The 17,721-nt window shown below is 31.4% G+C and overlaps 1 protein-coding gene across 1 annotated transcript; it reads right to left on the bottom strand.

Annotated features, from left to right (window-relative positions):
* Window positions 1-12,782: 12,782 nt before the first annotated feature.
* On the bottom strand, window positions 12,783-15,371 carry LOC119680236 (malate dehydrogenase, mitochondrial-like). The gene is made up of 4 exons (XM_038092954.1): window positions 15,154-15,371; window positions 14,751-14,958; window positions 13,628-13,824; window positions 12,783-13,560 (listed from the first exon to the last, which is right to left on the bottom strand). The coding sequence occupies exons 1-4, from the start codon at window positions 15,211-15,213 to the stop codon at window positions 13,021-13,023; spliced, it is 1,005 nt and encodes a 334-aa protein (XP_037948882.1). The 5' UTR covers window positions 15,214-15,371; the 3' UTR covers window positions 12,783-13,020.
* Window positions 15,372-17,721: the final 2,350 nt, after the last annotated feature.

The following is a 17,721-nucleotide window of genomic DNA, read 5'->3' as shown; positions in this document are numbered from 1 at the left end:
AGTACCCGTACTTTTACTAGTAATAATGGCAACCATTTTGATTTAAATATTTTAGATTTTAACACTTGATTTGGTGTTGATTTACGAAAAATGCAGTTTTAACTTTTATTTTACAGTCTGAAATTACTTAATATGTTATGTACTATGTATATTTAATATTTATAAAAAAAATTAAAATATTTACTGGTTAAGTTTCTCGTAATTTTAACAAAATCATATATAATTATGCTTTCATAATGGAACTACAATCCCTATTTAATGTATTTGCAGAAAGGTCCATTAATTCGGCATATGAAAATATAAAAAATAATTCATAATAAAATATTTAGCAATATTTTAGAAAAGCTTAGGACTCAAATACAATTCTTTTTATAATAAACAATTAATTTTTTTTTTATTTCTATAATCCAGTGCAAAAGTTTATACAAATGTTCCTCTAATGAAAGTATTTGCTTTCCCCAAAACCCTATTCCAAGTTATTACATAGTGAGGCGTATCTAGCATTATTAACAATCATGTTCCATCGTTGTTTATAGTTTATATGTTATTAATAAAAACATTTATGTGTTGAATAGAAAAATGCTTTAGATTCTAAATAATATTCTTTCCTCTCTGAAAGGCGTTCGATTCTGGAAACGCTGTTATAATAATTCTTGGTATAACACTTATATTAACATGCTTGCAATAACAAGCGGATCTAAATTGTGGAGGCTCTTGTCTCTGACAGCCAAAATATATATATATATACATTTTTATAAAAGTCTTTATGGATAATCAAATAAGGTGCAAGTTTTAGCAGTTAAGTCCGAGTAACATTAAAGAAATAATGGTTTAACTCTTTTCATACTCATTCATTTCTATTGTACAATCTTTAAAAGACATTCTTGATTTTTTACGTAATGTATAAATACAATTTCGTTATTTTATCATATCAGTTAATCAGGAAGGACAAAAATAAAATTCAAATAATCCTTAAAGTAATCTGTAGTAAATATACACATAGGTACAATAGGACTCTGACCGTATTACTGGCTGCTGGGCGATTTCACGTCAAAGCTCTTAATAATCCATATAGGTTATTTCAAGTTGTACTTAAATATGGTTTACTAAAGATTTTATATACCTTATATGTATACATTGTTCCTTTTGAAAGCCTAGTTATAGCGTCTCATTTAAAGGGATTTAAGATTCTAAACTTTCCAATTCTATGTGCTTAAGCGACTTGATATATTAAATTATAGTATACTAACGTATTATGTTGATGCTGTTTTGAGCTAGTGCACTTAAGCACTTATACTCTTTTTTAACTCGAGGTATTTTCAAAACCCCTCTTTACACCTTGACTAGATTACTGTTTATCACTTCATCAGACTAAGCAATAATTGACCTCAGATCTGCATACCTCCCCGAGGAGCCTGTAACCATTTTATAGTATAGGGAATATTATTTTGCAGTATGTTATGATGTTAAACATTCTTTGGTACGACTCCTATATCTGGGGCACTCTGGGACAAGCGATGTAAGTATAGTCGACTATTCTGAACGATATTTTCAGAAGTAACATATAAGTAAGAAAATATGTAAGTAAGCTATATGTCGATATAAATTACTTCTCCAGCTATCGCAGTTTGAAGTTTATTTAACAAAAACATTTTTTGACTTAAAGAAAAGGTTATTTACATTTTGTGTTTACACCCGTAAAATTATATGATAAATCCACATAAAGATAAATATATTTAATTTTTTAGACTTTTTTGTTTGAAAATAATTCTGTAAAGAATTTGAGGAAAAAAGAAGAATTTATTATTAGTTTGTAACGTTTTCCCCATCTGAGCATTTTTCATTTCAAACAAGAAGTTAGTAAAAGTATTTGTATCTTTTATTTTATCTTTTATTTTATTATAGAAATTATAGTATCGACTTTTCATCCTGATCTGAAAAACTGTCTGGAGATCTCTTATTAGATAGTATTCTTATCATATATTTGACGACACTAAAATAGATCATGTGATAATGATGAAGTTTTCACTGAGGAACTATACAAATATTGTAGGTTTCCTTTCTTAGCATTTTAATTCAAGCAGAATTTTTGCTTTAATGAAAGTTTTAGCTTGCATTTAAGCAGGTTTTGTATTGGATAAGAAAATATTCGAAATATCGAATAGTGTTTAAGTTCAGTGCAATTCACATTTCGAATGGAGATATAGATATGGTTCTACATTTTTTGTGTGTTTTTTGATCACCGGAAATCTGGGAATACTGCTAACAACAAGAAAATGTTATTGAAATATTTCTGTACACACAACCTTAATACTATTTTAGAAGTAAATATATTAGCTATATAAAGCTTTTTGAAAATAATATATTAGCTATTTAAAGCTTTTTGATTAGACCCTCAACTTAAGTTAAACATGCTATTGACTTTATTTCTAAAGTGTCTTAGTCTATAACAAGATCTTATCTTTAAGGATATCTTACGTTTTATTGAAGTTTGAAATGTATTAACCTTTTTAGATTTCAACAACAATACAACCGAAAATAACCCCTAAGTAAAGGATTAAATTGGTGCGCCATTATAATCTAATTTAGCACAAAAATAAATACTATATTTAATACTATAAACAATACAGATAATTATTCATCAAAATCTGTTTTCAAAAATGTTTGTTGAATGTTGTATATTATTACTTACTTAGTTGGCCATTACAGACGTGAGTCGTCCTTAGCCACGTCGAGAAGTCTGCGCCAGCCAGCCTGATTAGTTGCTTGCTGTCTCCTGTTGGTAGTACCGAGCGCCCTCAAATCTTTGGTCACCTGGTCCTTCTACCTGGACGTCGTCTACCGCGTTTTTCACCTGCGGGTACCGAATTAAACACTTTTCTAACCGGAGCACTTTCTTCCATTTGCACGACTTGACCAAGCCAGCGAAGCCGCTGATGCGCTAAACTATGTTAATGTCGCAGTATAGCTTTTATAGCTCATCTTTCCATCTAATTCGATACTCATCGCCAACACGTAAGGGACCATAGATCTTCCCGTATATTATTTATATTAAAAAATTTCAAAAAAAAAAGTTTTTTTTGTATATTATTTATAAGTAAATTAAAAAAAAAAGAATTCGTTCATTAAAGTACATTAATAAAGTAACGTATTTTCTTTCATATTAAAAAGAAAATGTCTAAAGAAAAATTTGACTCTTTATTATTTTATTATAAAACTAATACAATTTACTTTTATTTGCCTTACATTATATTTTATCATTCATTGCTTAATCTCATTTACCTGATATCACTCAGATAATAAATTGAAACAATAAATATCCTAAAGACTCAATTAAACTCTTTAACACTTTTAATTTAATTTGAAATAAAGTAACACCCGCCAATAAATTACACAAATAAAATATGCCGCAAAACAATTGTTCCACTTCTTAATTCTCTCAAATACCCTATACTTTACATATACTCGTCTATATACATATATACACCCGTGGCTATACGTGCGAGTATATGTACATATATCCATTGTACACAGTATTAAATATATTGTGAGAAATCCCGCCGATCAAATATAAATTGGTGGTATCACAATTCCAAAATCGCAACAGCCACAAGCAATTCAAATTAATTGCCGGCAATTGTGACTTATTTAAACATAGCGCCATTTAATACCGTTACATATACAAAACCACAGATAACGAAATTCCGCACTCGATTTATAAATACACTCGATTTATATGCAGTTATCAACCTAACTGCCTTTACCATGGTTGTCTGTCTATCAGAGTCTATCAGTCTACCTCCTCCACTATCAGACTGTCTACATAGGCAATCGGCAATCGGCAATCAGCAAGAGCCATCCTACAAGCAAATGAACACATCCCGCTTAAGTTTCTTGGCAACCAGCGGACGATAAACAGAACAGAAATCACTTGTGGAAATCTGTGGTATTACAATCGAAATCAATAAATATAAGGAATTATTTTTAATTAATTAAAATGTTATATGCATTTGCAACAAGTACTACAACGACAACACATGTACATTAATTAAAATTTTAATCTAATTAATTGTACTGTACTTTACGGTACTGTACTCGTAGGTAGTAGCAGTAGTAGTGGTAGTAGTAGTAGCTGCTTCTGTTAATTAGCCATTGCCCAAACATACGCAATCACACATTGATGAGCAGTCAACAATCAAACCATTGTTTGAGAGACAGCGCAACAACATTGTCTGGTGCAACAACATTTGAAGTTCACTTTATGAATTTGTGGTATTTATATATTAAAATTTTGAATTTAAAACCCAATAACCCATATTAATTGACTGTTGAAAGGGATTACAGTGGCATCATTGGTGAGCAGCCAGCCAATTTGTTGTCAACTGCAACTGCTGTAATTTAGCGCAATTAACGATCATTGCTGCGCTGTAGTTCACCACTTAAAGTGGACAGTCTGTACAGATGTGACAGTTATGGCACTTAACGTGTTTATGGTAAATTAATATTAACTCAATATTTTTTAAATGTTTTCTATTGAAAAGCAGCACACAAATGTTTAATGCAATTTATTACCTTTGCGCAGTCACAGCGCAGTCAACGCAACAATAAACAATACACAATAAACACAGCTTCTACACTGCAATGTCATTACTTCTGTCACGTGTGCATAGCGAAACGGTGAAACAAATTTAGTAAGGTACCCCCGACGTGTATTAGCGGAAGAATTCATTTTTATGGGATGTGGGGAATACACATAATTTTTTTTACAATGCATTCTTAATTAATTTGCATTGATTTTCGTTTGCATTTTAGTCGCATTTAAAATTTATAGCTAATTTTGTTCTTAATTGTTTATAATTGAACATAATTGTGCAAGGTCATTACTTGCGGTCTGGTTCTGCCAGTTCTGCCAGTTCTGTCAGTTGATGCTGCTGCTGCCATTGATGACGATTAGGATGTAGAGTGAATGTAGAGTGAAGTGTGCTATCAATTAGTATTAATAATAAGTTTAAAATTAAATACCGGCCGGTCAATGAAAATTGATGCCATGTTAATTTATTTAAGAAAAATAAAAAGAATAACATTTACGCTTTTATGAATGAAAACTAATTACGCCACACATAAGTGGGTTGGTCAGTGCTTTATTATGTAAAATAGACAGAAGAACTGATAGATTTTAAATTGAATTAAACTGAGATTGAGTAATACACATGTTCTAATGATTGTTAAATTTATAGCACACAGATATAGCAACTGATACAAGATAATAAATAATAAGTTTACTTAAGATATGTTTAAATATTTCTGATGGGTTTCTGTGGACCGTCTTCATTTTGTTGAATAATTGAACATTTTAATTTAGACAAAGATGAATAAGTTTTGTTAACTTTATGAAAGTAAGCATCGACAGGGTGTTAGGTTCAGGGTATTCTGAAACAATGTTCTGCAACTATATGGTAAAACGGAAGGAAGAAGATAAAACAACAAATACTGGGAAAGTGTTCTGGAACCATAAAATGGAAGGAAGAAAATAAAACAACATTCGGAAAGTCACTCACGTTTCAGATAAATACTATGATATTTTAAAGTCCGTATTGCTGAAACTATCTGCAATTTGTGTGATTTTCTTTTAAATTTTTTGAGTGGTAATGTCGAAAATATTTTAAAGTCGGTTTTGTTTTTTAGGATTTTTAACTTTTATATCGTACGTTGTATTTTGTATATCTCTATACGTATTTCGGCAAATTCGCTTTTAATCAGAAAAATTCCTGATATTTGTTATAACACCCATCATCTATTGGCGTAGCCAAAGAGGCCATATATGGCGAAGGCACCACTAAAAATGTGACAAAGGTAATAATTTATAATGATACCGGGGCGCGTTGAAAAATTCTTCTTAAAAGTGAATAATCGGTAGCTTATACATAGCCAGATAATTACGAGTACCATGTTCAGGTAATCTTAGATAAGAATGGCAAACAGATACCTAATATTAATGTAATCACCATAATTTTTTTAGTAAATAATATATATATATAATATGTATATAAAATATAAAATTTTTTTTGCTCTTTAGTTTCTATAAAAGGTTGTTAATTTACAAACAACCTATTTCAATTATTTAATCACAAAAAAATGTTCCCGTTGACACACTTTTTGGATACGCCCACGTCATCATTTAAATTGAAGTCATAATATATAATATATAGTTATAATATAAAACAATAAATTGCTCTCTTAAAACAATTTATAGATCAACTGTAAAGTGAAACATTATGGCACCCTTAGTATTTTGGTAAATAAAATATATCACACACATATCTATATTATTCTATATTATGATATATATTATTTTTTGCCTCAACATTTTTTTGGATTGTTTCACCACATTTTTATATAATTGAAGTTGTTTTATATCACAAATAATTTTACTAACGAATTATACTTTATTAAAATTTGGTATTATATTTCACTCTTCTCTTATAGTCACTGTCTCCTCTCTTGTTTTAAAGGCTATGTATTTTCAAATTATTCCTCTTCATTTAGGTACAAGGACGAACGTTTTTGTAGCAAATACGGAATAAGAAATTTTTGCTTTAGACACCAGAATTAACCAAACCTTCAATAAGGCATCGCAGAAACTACATTGAACATTGAATGGCATTGAAGGAACCAACTCAATCCTGTCGTTATAAACATATAGTTGTTAAAAGCAGAAATATACAATGTTTATAGAACTAACTATATTTTATAAATCTTTATATTTATATATTATTTAATTGTAATTAATTTGTTTTATTAAATAAGTCTATGTATATACATATATGGTATGAGTTTAAGACAAGAATGTAAAACCCGGTTGGCGGATATTTCAGGACATTGTTATTGATTTTTGCTGTATATTGAGGCTGTCGCGGTCAGACAGATATAGTTTCAAGCGTTACTTTTTTACTACCGAAGTAAACTTTTATGTAACGTTACACAGAAAGCAATGGTAATACTAAATAGATTATTAGATTATTAGTAAGTAATTGTACTAGACGTTAAAAATTCTACAAATTTCAATTATTTATTCAATTGTGTTTCTAAGAAACTAGCAATAAATACTTAAATTTCAAAACTACATATACACATCATATATACTTACAAATTAACTATAATAAATAATAAACGAACCTTTATTTATTTATTATTGAACTAGAAAGAGTAGAAATGTAGAGTATAAAGTATACATTTTGCGAATAGGTGATGAATAGGTATAAAATGTTCTTGCAAAAAAATTGACAAGGGTGAAAGAAGAAAGGGGGAGGGTAGTTAGAGTGCAACACACGATAATAAGTCTAATGTGTGTTTAGTAGCAGTTTGATCTTGCGCGTGAGTTTTTAGGCGTGTTCTTGCAAAAGTGTTAATCCGGCATATAATTATTCATCATATTATTGTCTAATTTTTACTTTCTTGAAGATTTCTGAGAATCGGTTTCTTTAATCAACTTACGAGCAGAATAATTGTGTTATAAGAATAATCATGAGATGAAAATGCTGTGAGAATGTTACTAAGATTTTTACGAGTATATATTATTTTTGACATATTGATATAATTTCTTTACTCGCATTTTTTTACTTAGTAATTCTATTTCTTTTCGTTATTTACCAAATTATTGCTCAACATTCACTCAACATTTTTGCTTTCGTGCGTATTTGTTAAGCGTTGATATAACAGCTATAGAATTCCACAACACCCTCTGACACGGAGTCCGTCAGATTATACGAGAGCATTAATTAATTTTAATGAATCTTAATTGAATGCATGTGTGTGAATTTATGGAAGACTGTGTGTACAGAGAAAAAAATTTCTTGATAAAACTACGAATACTTTTAGATATCAATATTATCAGTTTTGTTTACAATGTTCTTTAAATGTAATATAAAATTATATTATAATTTTTGTTGCATTTTTGAAGTAATCATAATAGAGTGTACATAGAATACTAAAACATAGAACTTTGGTACATTTTTTCTATAAATTATATAAACTTTGAACATTTCAAATACAGTCAAACTTCCATAACTCGAAGTCCAATTTTGCAAAGAAAAGGTTCGACTTATGGAAACTTCGAGTTAGAGAATTTATTTATTTTTGAAAGAAACATATTTTAAAATATGTATTTATTTATTTGCAATCAATCTGCGATAGGACAGATCGCATGAACATGGAACTTCGCTTCGGTAGGAAGTTCGAAGTCCTCATTCCCGATCGATTGGACTGGGTAAATGGCACTCCTGGACTCGAACCAAAAGTGATATCGTGGTATACTGATGGTTCGAAAACCAAAGAAGGAGTTGATGCTGGAATATTTGGTCCAAACACCAGAATCTCGCTCGCGCTGGGTATATGGCCCACTGTCTTCCAAGCTGAGGTTCACGCCATCGAGGTCTGCGCTCGTATCAACATTAACAAAGGGTTGAAAGGCGCCCGAATCTGTATTTATTCAGATAGTCAAGCAGCAATTAAAGCGTTATGCTCCTGGAAGTTTTACTCAAAACTTCTAGCAGACTGCTATGACACACTGCAGCAGCTGGCAAGCAATAATAAAGTGACACTGTGCTGGGTGCCTGGTCACACAGGAATTAATGGTAATGAGTCTGCCGATAGTCTTGCACGGGCAGGATCCGCCACTCTAATCTGTGGCCCAGAACCTTTTTGTGGATTAAGTTGGTCTACAACTAGGTCTCTAATCAATAACTGGATCTCAACCGAGAGAAGTCGCTACTGGCGCGACAGTCGAGGTAACCGTCAGGCTAAAGAGCTGGTTCTCCCCTATAGTTATAATAAGATATCCTTCTTAAGCAGAACAGAGTTGAGGTTGCTAGTGGGATATCTAACGGGTCACCATAGGCTACGTTACCACCTCAACAAAATGGGCCTATCCGATAGATTGTAGACTCTGCTTGGAGGCAGCGGAGACAGCCAGCCACATTCTATGTGACTGCCCAGCTTTGATCTGGGCCAGGAGGAGATCACTGGGTCGGGAACTGCTAGCACCTTCCGACATTAGGACGTCCTCAACAACCGACATTCTGGCCTTCATTCGAAAGGCGAAATTTCTTTTGTTCAGTTAGGGTCTGTTGTAGCACAAAAGATCAATCATGGTCGCGGTGCTCTGCTCAAATGGGAGCTAATACCCTGTTCTTGCTTATTATATTATTTGCAATCAAATAAAGTACAGAAGTTACAGTGAAGTGAAACATTCAGAAATTAGAGTTTGGGACTTACTTTTTTTTCTTATTTTCAATAAAAAGAGATTCCACTTTATTCAAACTCTTATAGTGATCATCAGTTGTAGTATCATTCGTTTGCAAATATAAATTCAGAATTTTAAATGTGTCTTCTACTTGATTCTTGGAACGCTGATGAACAATTACATGCACCCAACCCTCATCATCACTTTCCGTTGCACTTAGAATTAGATCCAATAATTTAGAGTTATAGTGCTCAATAATATCTTCATCTGTAGGAAAGATTGATGTACAAATTTCATTATCAAGTTCATTATAACCATTAAGAGTAGCAGTGGAAGTTATTTTATTTACTTTAAACCACGCTGCCAGCGACTGACTTATAGAATGTACTTTCCCATATTCCTATTAGCACAGAACAACATTTTTGTTCAAGTTATAGAGAAATTAGAGTTATAGAAGTTCGAGTTGTGGAAGCAGAATTGTATGTAATTTTCTCTCTAAAACTTTGGTGCACTGTTTTTGGTTCCAGTTATAGAAAATTCGAGTTATAGAAGTTCGAGTTGTGGAAGTTTGACTGTATATATTAATGAATAGCTTATTTCACGTAGCGTCCAAGATTTGTTAACAACCATACAATTATATATTTTAGAAAAACGTTGTTCTTTCAGTGATTTAAAGTTTTGTCTCTAAGTACTGGACATGTAAAAAATATTCGGAACACATTTTGTTGTTTCCTATAGGTTAGGTTAGGTTAGGTTATACCGGCGATCCTTGGTGGATCCACTTAGACCTATTGGCCCATTGTGATACCGTATATGTAGGAAAAACTCAGGGTTTAAAACCACCTAGAAACTTTGGCGAAACCTCAAATACTATTTAATGTCAGGTCTTGCAATTGATCAAAATCCTCAAGGAATGGGACTCCCAAAGTATTGAGTCGCCACCATGCATGAGCTAGGCAAAAAACATAGTAGATGAGGTGCACTCTCATTGTCTTCCCCACAGCTACCCATATCATGTTAAAAACATTTATGAATATCGCATGAGCCGTATAACACTAATCTTTTTTATCAAACCCTCTAATGGTTATTCTTTCATTATCAAACACAATCCATTTAAACTTATTCACGTTATTATTTTTAATAGACTTGTTAGAATACCCAGATAACGCGTTATCATTATTATCTTGTAGTGTTACCTGAAAGCATTTATACTATTCATGTGACATAGAAGTGTCACAAACGTCTTTTTGAATGTTCTGAAAACTTTACGACACATAATTTCATTTTTAAAATTAAAATTTTAAATAACTGTTTGATCTAATATTTTTCTACATTAAAAAATCACTAATCACACGAATTGCATCTTCGACGCACTTAAGTAGGCGCTAATATTATATTAGTTTTATCTTTTAAATAATATAATTTCATTAAATATAACGATATATAACTTTAAATTATTTTTGATATTGTCTATTGTCAACAGGTATAGCTAATTGAGATCCGCCTAATTATAAAGTGTAAACAGGGTACTTACAATAAATTGTATGCAAACTATATAAGTACTTAGTTTTCTTCGATCCTTGGGCTTTGATTAAATAAAATATCTATTTTTTATGAGTTAAAAATACAATATTTAATACGTACTTGTTACACGTAATGTTACACGTTTTCTCTAAATTTGAGAAGAAAGTTCATAACTTTATTTCCCCATTGCTATATACATGCAAAAGTAATAATTTTCTATATTGAAGATTATTATTATTTATTATCAAAATTTTGATGTGAAATCGCCCAACAGCCGCTACTACAGCCAGAAGAATCCAATTGTACCAATTTCACTATTGATTACAAAACAACCTTTAACGCTTTGTGAACAAAATCTAGAACTAAATCTTAATATGTTCTAGTGACAGAAATTTCATATGAAACAAGTTTTTTCTGTGCGTTATTAAAGCTGGACAGTCATAAAGAATATGCATAATAGTTTCCTTATCTTTGAGGCATAATCTGCATTCCGAATTAGCAGATAATCGGACTTACTGAAGGTGATATTTCAGGCCATAATAACCTGTAATAAAACCCGTTATCAACCTTAAATTACATTTTGAGAATTTAAGAATGATTTTGTAGGAGTACGGATTTATCAGTGCTTTGCTTTGTGTAGTGCTTTGTCTAAGACCTGGGAAGTCTTCCCAGTACTCCAGCCGCATATTGAAGACATATGCAGGTTCAATTTAAAAATAAAACTTCATTTAAATATTCTTGTTGTTATTGTCCTATTGTTTTTGCGTTGTCATTGTTTACTTTGTTAGTGTTAGTCATAATCTTTTCGCTATCTACCCTTATGCAATAGTTTAATAACAAAATTATAAATATTTATAGATATAATATTATCATAGAACTCAAATTAATGTCGAGTTTTCTCAAGAGAATAGTTAGATGCGTGATGTTGTAAGGAATTGTGGCACTAAAACAATTCTAAATTTAAATATTTATAAGTGATAAATAACTTTTTATGACTTAGGAGGACATCTTTTATTCATGAAGTTGAACTTTGTTACAATGCAAACGTGGATACTGATTTGGAATAGGGGGAGATAATTTCTTGATTATATTCCGCGTTACTGGTGTTAGCTCTATTGTGATAGGTGATAATATATTCATAATATGAAGATAGACATCGACCTCACACTCCTTTCGTTCACAATAGTGTAGGTTAGGTTAGGTTAGGTTATACCGGCGGTCCCTGGTGGATCCACTTAGGCCTATTGGCCATTGGGTTACCGTATATGTCTTCCCTACAGATAATACAGGTTTGATTGAAAAGGAGACCTGATCTTCTAGTGTGGTTCCAGATATCTCTACATGATATCTCAATGAGAATTTTGGATTTCCTTTTATCGGAACATGAGCCAGATGGTTAGATATCGTTGAGTTTTCCCATCTTTTATCACAAAGTCCAGCACAAAAAGAACTCAGTAACAGTTTGCATGACGTTAGCGATATTCCCAGATTACTTAGTTGTCCTGAAGCACCCTTTCTGGCTAGCTTGTCTGCTCTGCAAAATATCCCTATGACCACAATAATGTAAATTGCATAAAATAACTTTTTGCCGTTTTGAGATTAATATACGATTAGCAGTATTCATTTAAATGCATACGACAATAGTATACTTTAATAAAAATATGTTTAAAACAAATGTGGAATAATTTTTGACTTATGTTGATTAAACATTGGAAAGCATTATGTATATATATGTTTATCTGTTATTGCAGACAATTTCAATTAGAGAATATTTTCTGTACTATAATTTTAAATATAGATTTAATTTTAAAACTAAACTGTCACCAAAAAGTAAAAATATATACTATACATATATTAATCAATATACACCGAAATTTAATTTAAGATATTAGCACTTAACAAAACTAAATAAAATTTGAATTTTTCGATTCAAATTTTCTATGCCATAATTTGATATAAACGATATTTATTTTTTAATTTGTGTTCATTAGTTTAAAAAATAATTCACACATGTGACTTTTGTGTTTACCAAATATTTTACTGAGTTTTATTGTGGGAGATGTCTTGACCAAACTTAATTAGCTAATACAACCCAAATTTCACTAAAAATGATATACCATACTAAAAATTTACAAATTACAGTTTTTTAAATAAATAAATTATTTTACTAGGTTCACTAATTAAGTCGCAATTTTCTATGGCTTCAGCTGATTTTGTAAATGACGATATTTTTACTGACCAATTATTTACAATCCTTACTTATTGGCAAAATCAACACCCTTCTGAATATTTTTTTTCAATTCAGGCAGTGCTTTTTCCAATAACTTCTTTTCAAAGTCATTCATTTTTGGTAGACCTAAATTCTCCTCTTGGCCATTCTTGCCCAAACAAATGGGCGTGGAGAAGAATGTTGCATCAGTTACACATGATTCAACATAAGAACATTCAACAACACCAGATTCACCATTCAAACCACGTAGCAATGAGCCGGCAAAACGTGCACCAGAGTAAGCCATGGATAATGTAGCCGATCCTGCACCAGCTTTAGCTTTAACTACTTCAGTGCCAGCGTCTTGTATGCGTACAGTCAACTTTTCAATGTCTGATTGGCTACCTTTATAAGCTGGCTGGGATTGAGAAAGAACTGGAATTATGGTAACTCCTGAATGACCACCTATAACAGGTATGGTAACTTTTTGTGGATCGACATTAAGGGAATTTCCAATAAATGTACGTGAACGTACAATATCCAAAGTGGATACACCAAATAAACGTTTAGGATCATAGACACCAGCCTATTATAAGAAATAGAAATAAATTGATATTTTTATATAATAATCATATTCATGTGTTTGAATATACCTTCTTTAAAACTTCAGCTGCAATTGGAACAACGGTATTGACGGGATTCGTAATAATTGCTACCAAAGCTTTTGGACATTTAGTACTAATGCATTTGGCAATATCTCTAACAATGGAAGCATTAGTTTTAAAGAGATCATCACGAGTCATGCCAGGCTTACGAGGCACACCAGCTGGGATGACAACAACATCAGCACCTAAAAAAATATAGTATGTTTAATATAAATTTTATAAGAATTTTCGAAAAAATGTAGAAAATAAGTTAAGTAAATAATATATAATTAACTTAGTTATAAAAACTATATATACTGTGTTTTTATATGTCTAAACTTATATGCTGGGCTGTTATGACACGAATGCAACTACTATTGTGTGATGGTGCCAAGGCGTTCAAGCATTTATTTTATGGTGACTCTGCAATCTCCCCGACATAGTACCGTTCACTGCTAATAATGAAGTAGTAAGTAGTGAACTGCTTTTCGTCGGAGTTTAACTGTTAAAAAACGAATAAGAAAAAAAAAAAACTAAGCAGATTTCACAGTAATTGGTGCTATCAAGGCCCTTAATTTTTATATATTAATTTATTTTCTTATTATGAGTATTATGAATAATAATCGAAATATATAAACTACAACTGCTAAACTCAAGTGAAATTTGTACTTTGCACAAGTCAATCGCTTGTATGCACAGATAAGAGGTTATCTCACCAACATAATATTTTCATCTGAGGGATTTGTGTAATATTGCAGAACATATGATATATTATTTAATATATCAATTTATATAAACATCTTTCTTATACAAATTCACAATGCAGTTTCATATCTTATTGTTATTACATATTGTCATTTTTGAGGTATACAATTTTATAGAGATAATTTATATTTAATTGCAAACTGAAAATGAATAAATAATATGCCATAAAGTTATTATGCAATAAAATACAAATAAGATTTACTTCGCAAAACTGATAAGATTTCTTTTTAAACTCATAAATTATAAATGAAAGCATTTACTTGTGGTAGCAAAAATTATAAAACCATATGGTATGCAATAAACCGTGTTCAATTCTCTAACAAATTATTTTGAAAATAAACTATATTTGCATAGCATTACTATTTACCATCCAAAGCATCGGGCATTTGATCTGGTCCCATGAAACCGCATACAGTGCTATTAGTGTCAATGTGGGACAAGTCCGTAGCTACACCAGGTGTGTGTACGATATCGTACAGAGATAAAGTTGTAACCAGCTTATTTTGCTTCATAAGCAAAGACAGAGGCTGACCAATACCACCGGAGGCGCCGCATACTGTCACCTTGTATTTGTTCTATAAAAATTAATAATAGATATTATAAAATATTTATAACCAATATAAGTTAAAAATAGATTCGCATTAGTGCATTTTGCATAAAAACGCAAAAGTACTATTACGTAAACGTGTATGAAGAAAAAACCCCAACCCCCACAACACATACACTAAAATTTACATGAATTTTTTGTCAAATTCCGATTTTTATCTTACCGATCTCGAAGTAGAGAAATTTCTCAAAGAAATAACTGGTCTAGAAAGTTGCTTCAACATATTTCCCTCTAATTATTTAAACGTTAATATGTAAAGGAAAATTGCGTGTTTTAAAATCAGCCACCAAGAATCTATCGACCTCTCACCACTTTAGGAAGGTTAAACGAAGTGTGGACAAATTTCAAACGTCAAAATATTAAATTTTCTTATTTAGGATTGCCATAGTGAAAAAATTTAATTTATTTAAATTTAAAATTAAAAATTATAAAAATTGTGTTTATGTGATATTTATGTCATGTGGGATAAAGAAGAAGAATTACTTTTTGTTTATGTTAATAACGTCAAGCTTATAGCTCATAATTAACACATCTCAGGCTGTGGTTACATTGCATGCGAGTTTTTTCTTGCGTGTTCGTACATATGTTTTTTTAAAGTGCATCCACACCAAAGCGAACGCTTGCAAACAAACGAACTTTGGCAGGTACGATTACATACGAATATTCGTTTGACTGCAAGTGTTTGCTTTGGTGTGAATGCACCTTTATGCGAACACATCGCATGTTGCGGTACATTGCTTGCGAATTGACAGTTCTGTTTTATTTGTTTTGAAAACAAAATATATTGTGAAGATGAAATATATTTAACGGAAAATTTGTTATCAAGTTATTTATTAATTTCAAATAACAAAAGATGATTGTGGGAGCATGATTTTTATAGTTCAAGGTATAAAAATGAAATTCATTTCCTAAAAGTAGCATATGTTTTTAAATTTATTTTCATTTATAAACTTAAAATTACATGAAAATAAAACTCACTTTTCAATTTCACTATTTATATTTTCGATTTTGCACAAACGTATAAATTTTAAAATAAATATTTTGTTTAATCGAATAATCGTATTTGAAAGAGAAGACGTCGCGCGAATAGTTCTCAGAAACTGTAACTACTCACATATGATTACATACATTTGATTGGTTCGTACGAACACGCAAGACAAAATTCAGCGTAACCGCGCCTCAATTGGTAATAAATTTTAAATTAAAATTCAATGTATGGTATACACTTCGGCACTCAAACATAACCATGAGCGAAAGAAAGTGGAAAAAAAATTTATGTTAAGCATTCAATAAATTGAAATTAACTTGTTTTATGTTATATGTCATATAATAGCTGTGTTTTATTTTTAGTGAATATATATATAAATCATTTGGGCCCATGTTATGTAGAACAGGGCTGTTCAAAGCACGGTCCCCGGACCACTGCGGCTCGCGGCTAATGTTTGTTCGACTTCGCGACATGTTTTTAATCTACCACAATTATACAAATTTTCTTTTGGGGGTGCACTAATATATTTATTTTTTTAGTAATATTTTTAAAGTATTTCCACCCAAATGAAATAAATTTTTTGTGTGATAATGGATAATTAATAATAAATAAGTAATTTTGTAAAAAATGGGATGACGCAGTACAATTGAGCACACAGAAATGGTGCTAACCCATTTTGAAGACGGTCAACCTCAGCGGAATATTGCGAAATTCTTTAATTTGAGTTCCTCCACTTTGCAGAGCACCGTCAGCGCAGAGCCCAGCCATGAATGTCATTGATAATTTATTGCCAATATTGGAACAAGATATGCGGCAACTACTATTTCCAACAAAGAAAACTTAAAAAAGGCTATTTTACAAGAGTGGATGAAAATTGCCCTAGAAACAACCCAAAAACAACCTAAAAAATTGTAGGTTGAATGCCGAAGAGATTTGACAAAGTGATAAAAGCGAAAGGGTATCATACCAAGTATTGACTTTGCAATTTCTTTGTGGATGAAATAAGCTGAGGCAATAAAATAGGAGTATTTTTATAGTTTATATTCATTATTTATAAAAACAAATATTTTCGGTATGTTTCAAGTTTCTAAATTAAATAATAAATATTTTTCCTTAAAAATGCCATTTAACCATTTAAATATTTTCAATCGATGACATAGTTTTTCAGTAATAGCGTAAAGAATTTTAAAATTGGTGTTGGATGAAATAAGCTGAGAGCCACTGTATGTACACCACAGATATTTCTCACCTTCTTTATGGGGACTTGCGTTTCGTATTGGGTGATTTGGATGCTCATTATCGTCTGCGGTTTTCTAAACCACCAGCTGATCAGAGACGCCTGCAATTGACATCCCAAATTGACGGATCATTTTTTGGTGCACTTAACAAATAGTTGTCAGTTAGGGTTGCCGAATTTGCCAACAAGTCCAACTTGCTCCAGCTTTTCTGATGTCAGCCTCGCAAGTCCTATGCTCGCTGCCTCGAATTGCAATGTTGATATAGCTATATAATATAAGATATCTTTAAGGACAGACGTCTCCGAAAGCGGCTTCGGCAATATTTCTCTGTCCTCTGATTTGAATAAGAGAGAAAGAATTTAGCAAAATTATTATCTATTCTGCTGCTCCAATTGTTCCTGTAAGTACAATTTTCCTAGTGAAGGAAGAACGCCACTCCCCCGTACAGTAGAACTGTCCTAGCTCAATTGAGATCAGCATATAGCCAAGTGCTAAACAGTTACTT

The sequence above is a fragment of the Teleopsis dalmanni genome, chromosome 2, assembly GCF_002237135.1.
Source record: "Teleopsis dalmanni isolate 2A chromosome 2, ASM223713v2, whole genome shotgun sequence".
Lineage (NCBI taxonomy): Eukaryota > Metazoa > Arthropoda > Insecta > Diptera > Diopsidae > Teleopsis > Teleopsis dalmanni.
This window is presented reverse-complemented; position numbering and strand designations above follow the sequence as displayed.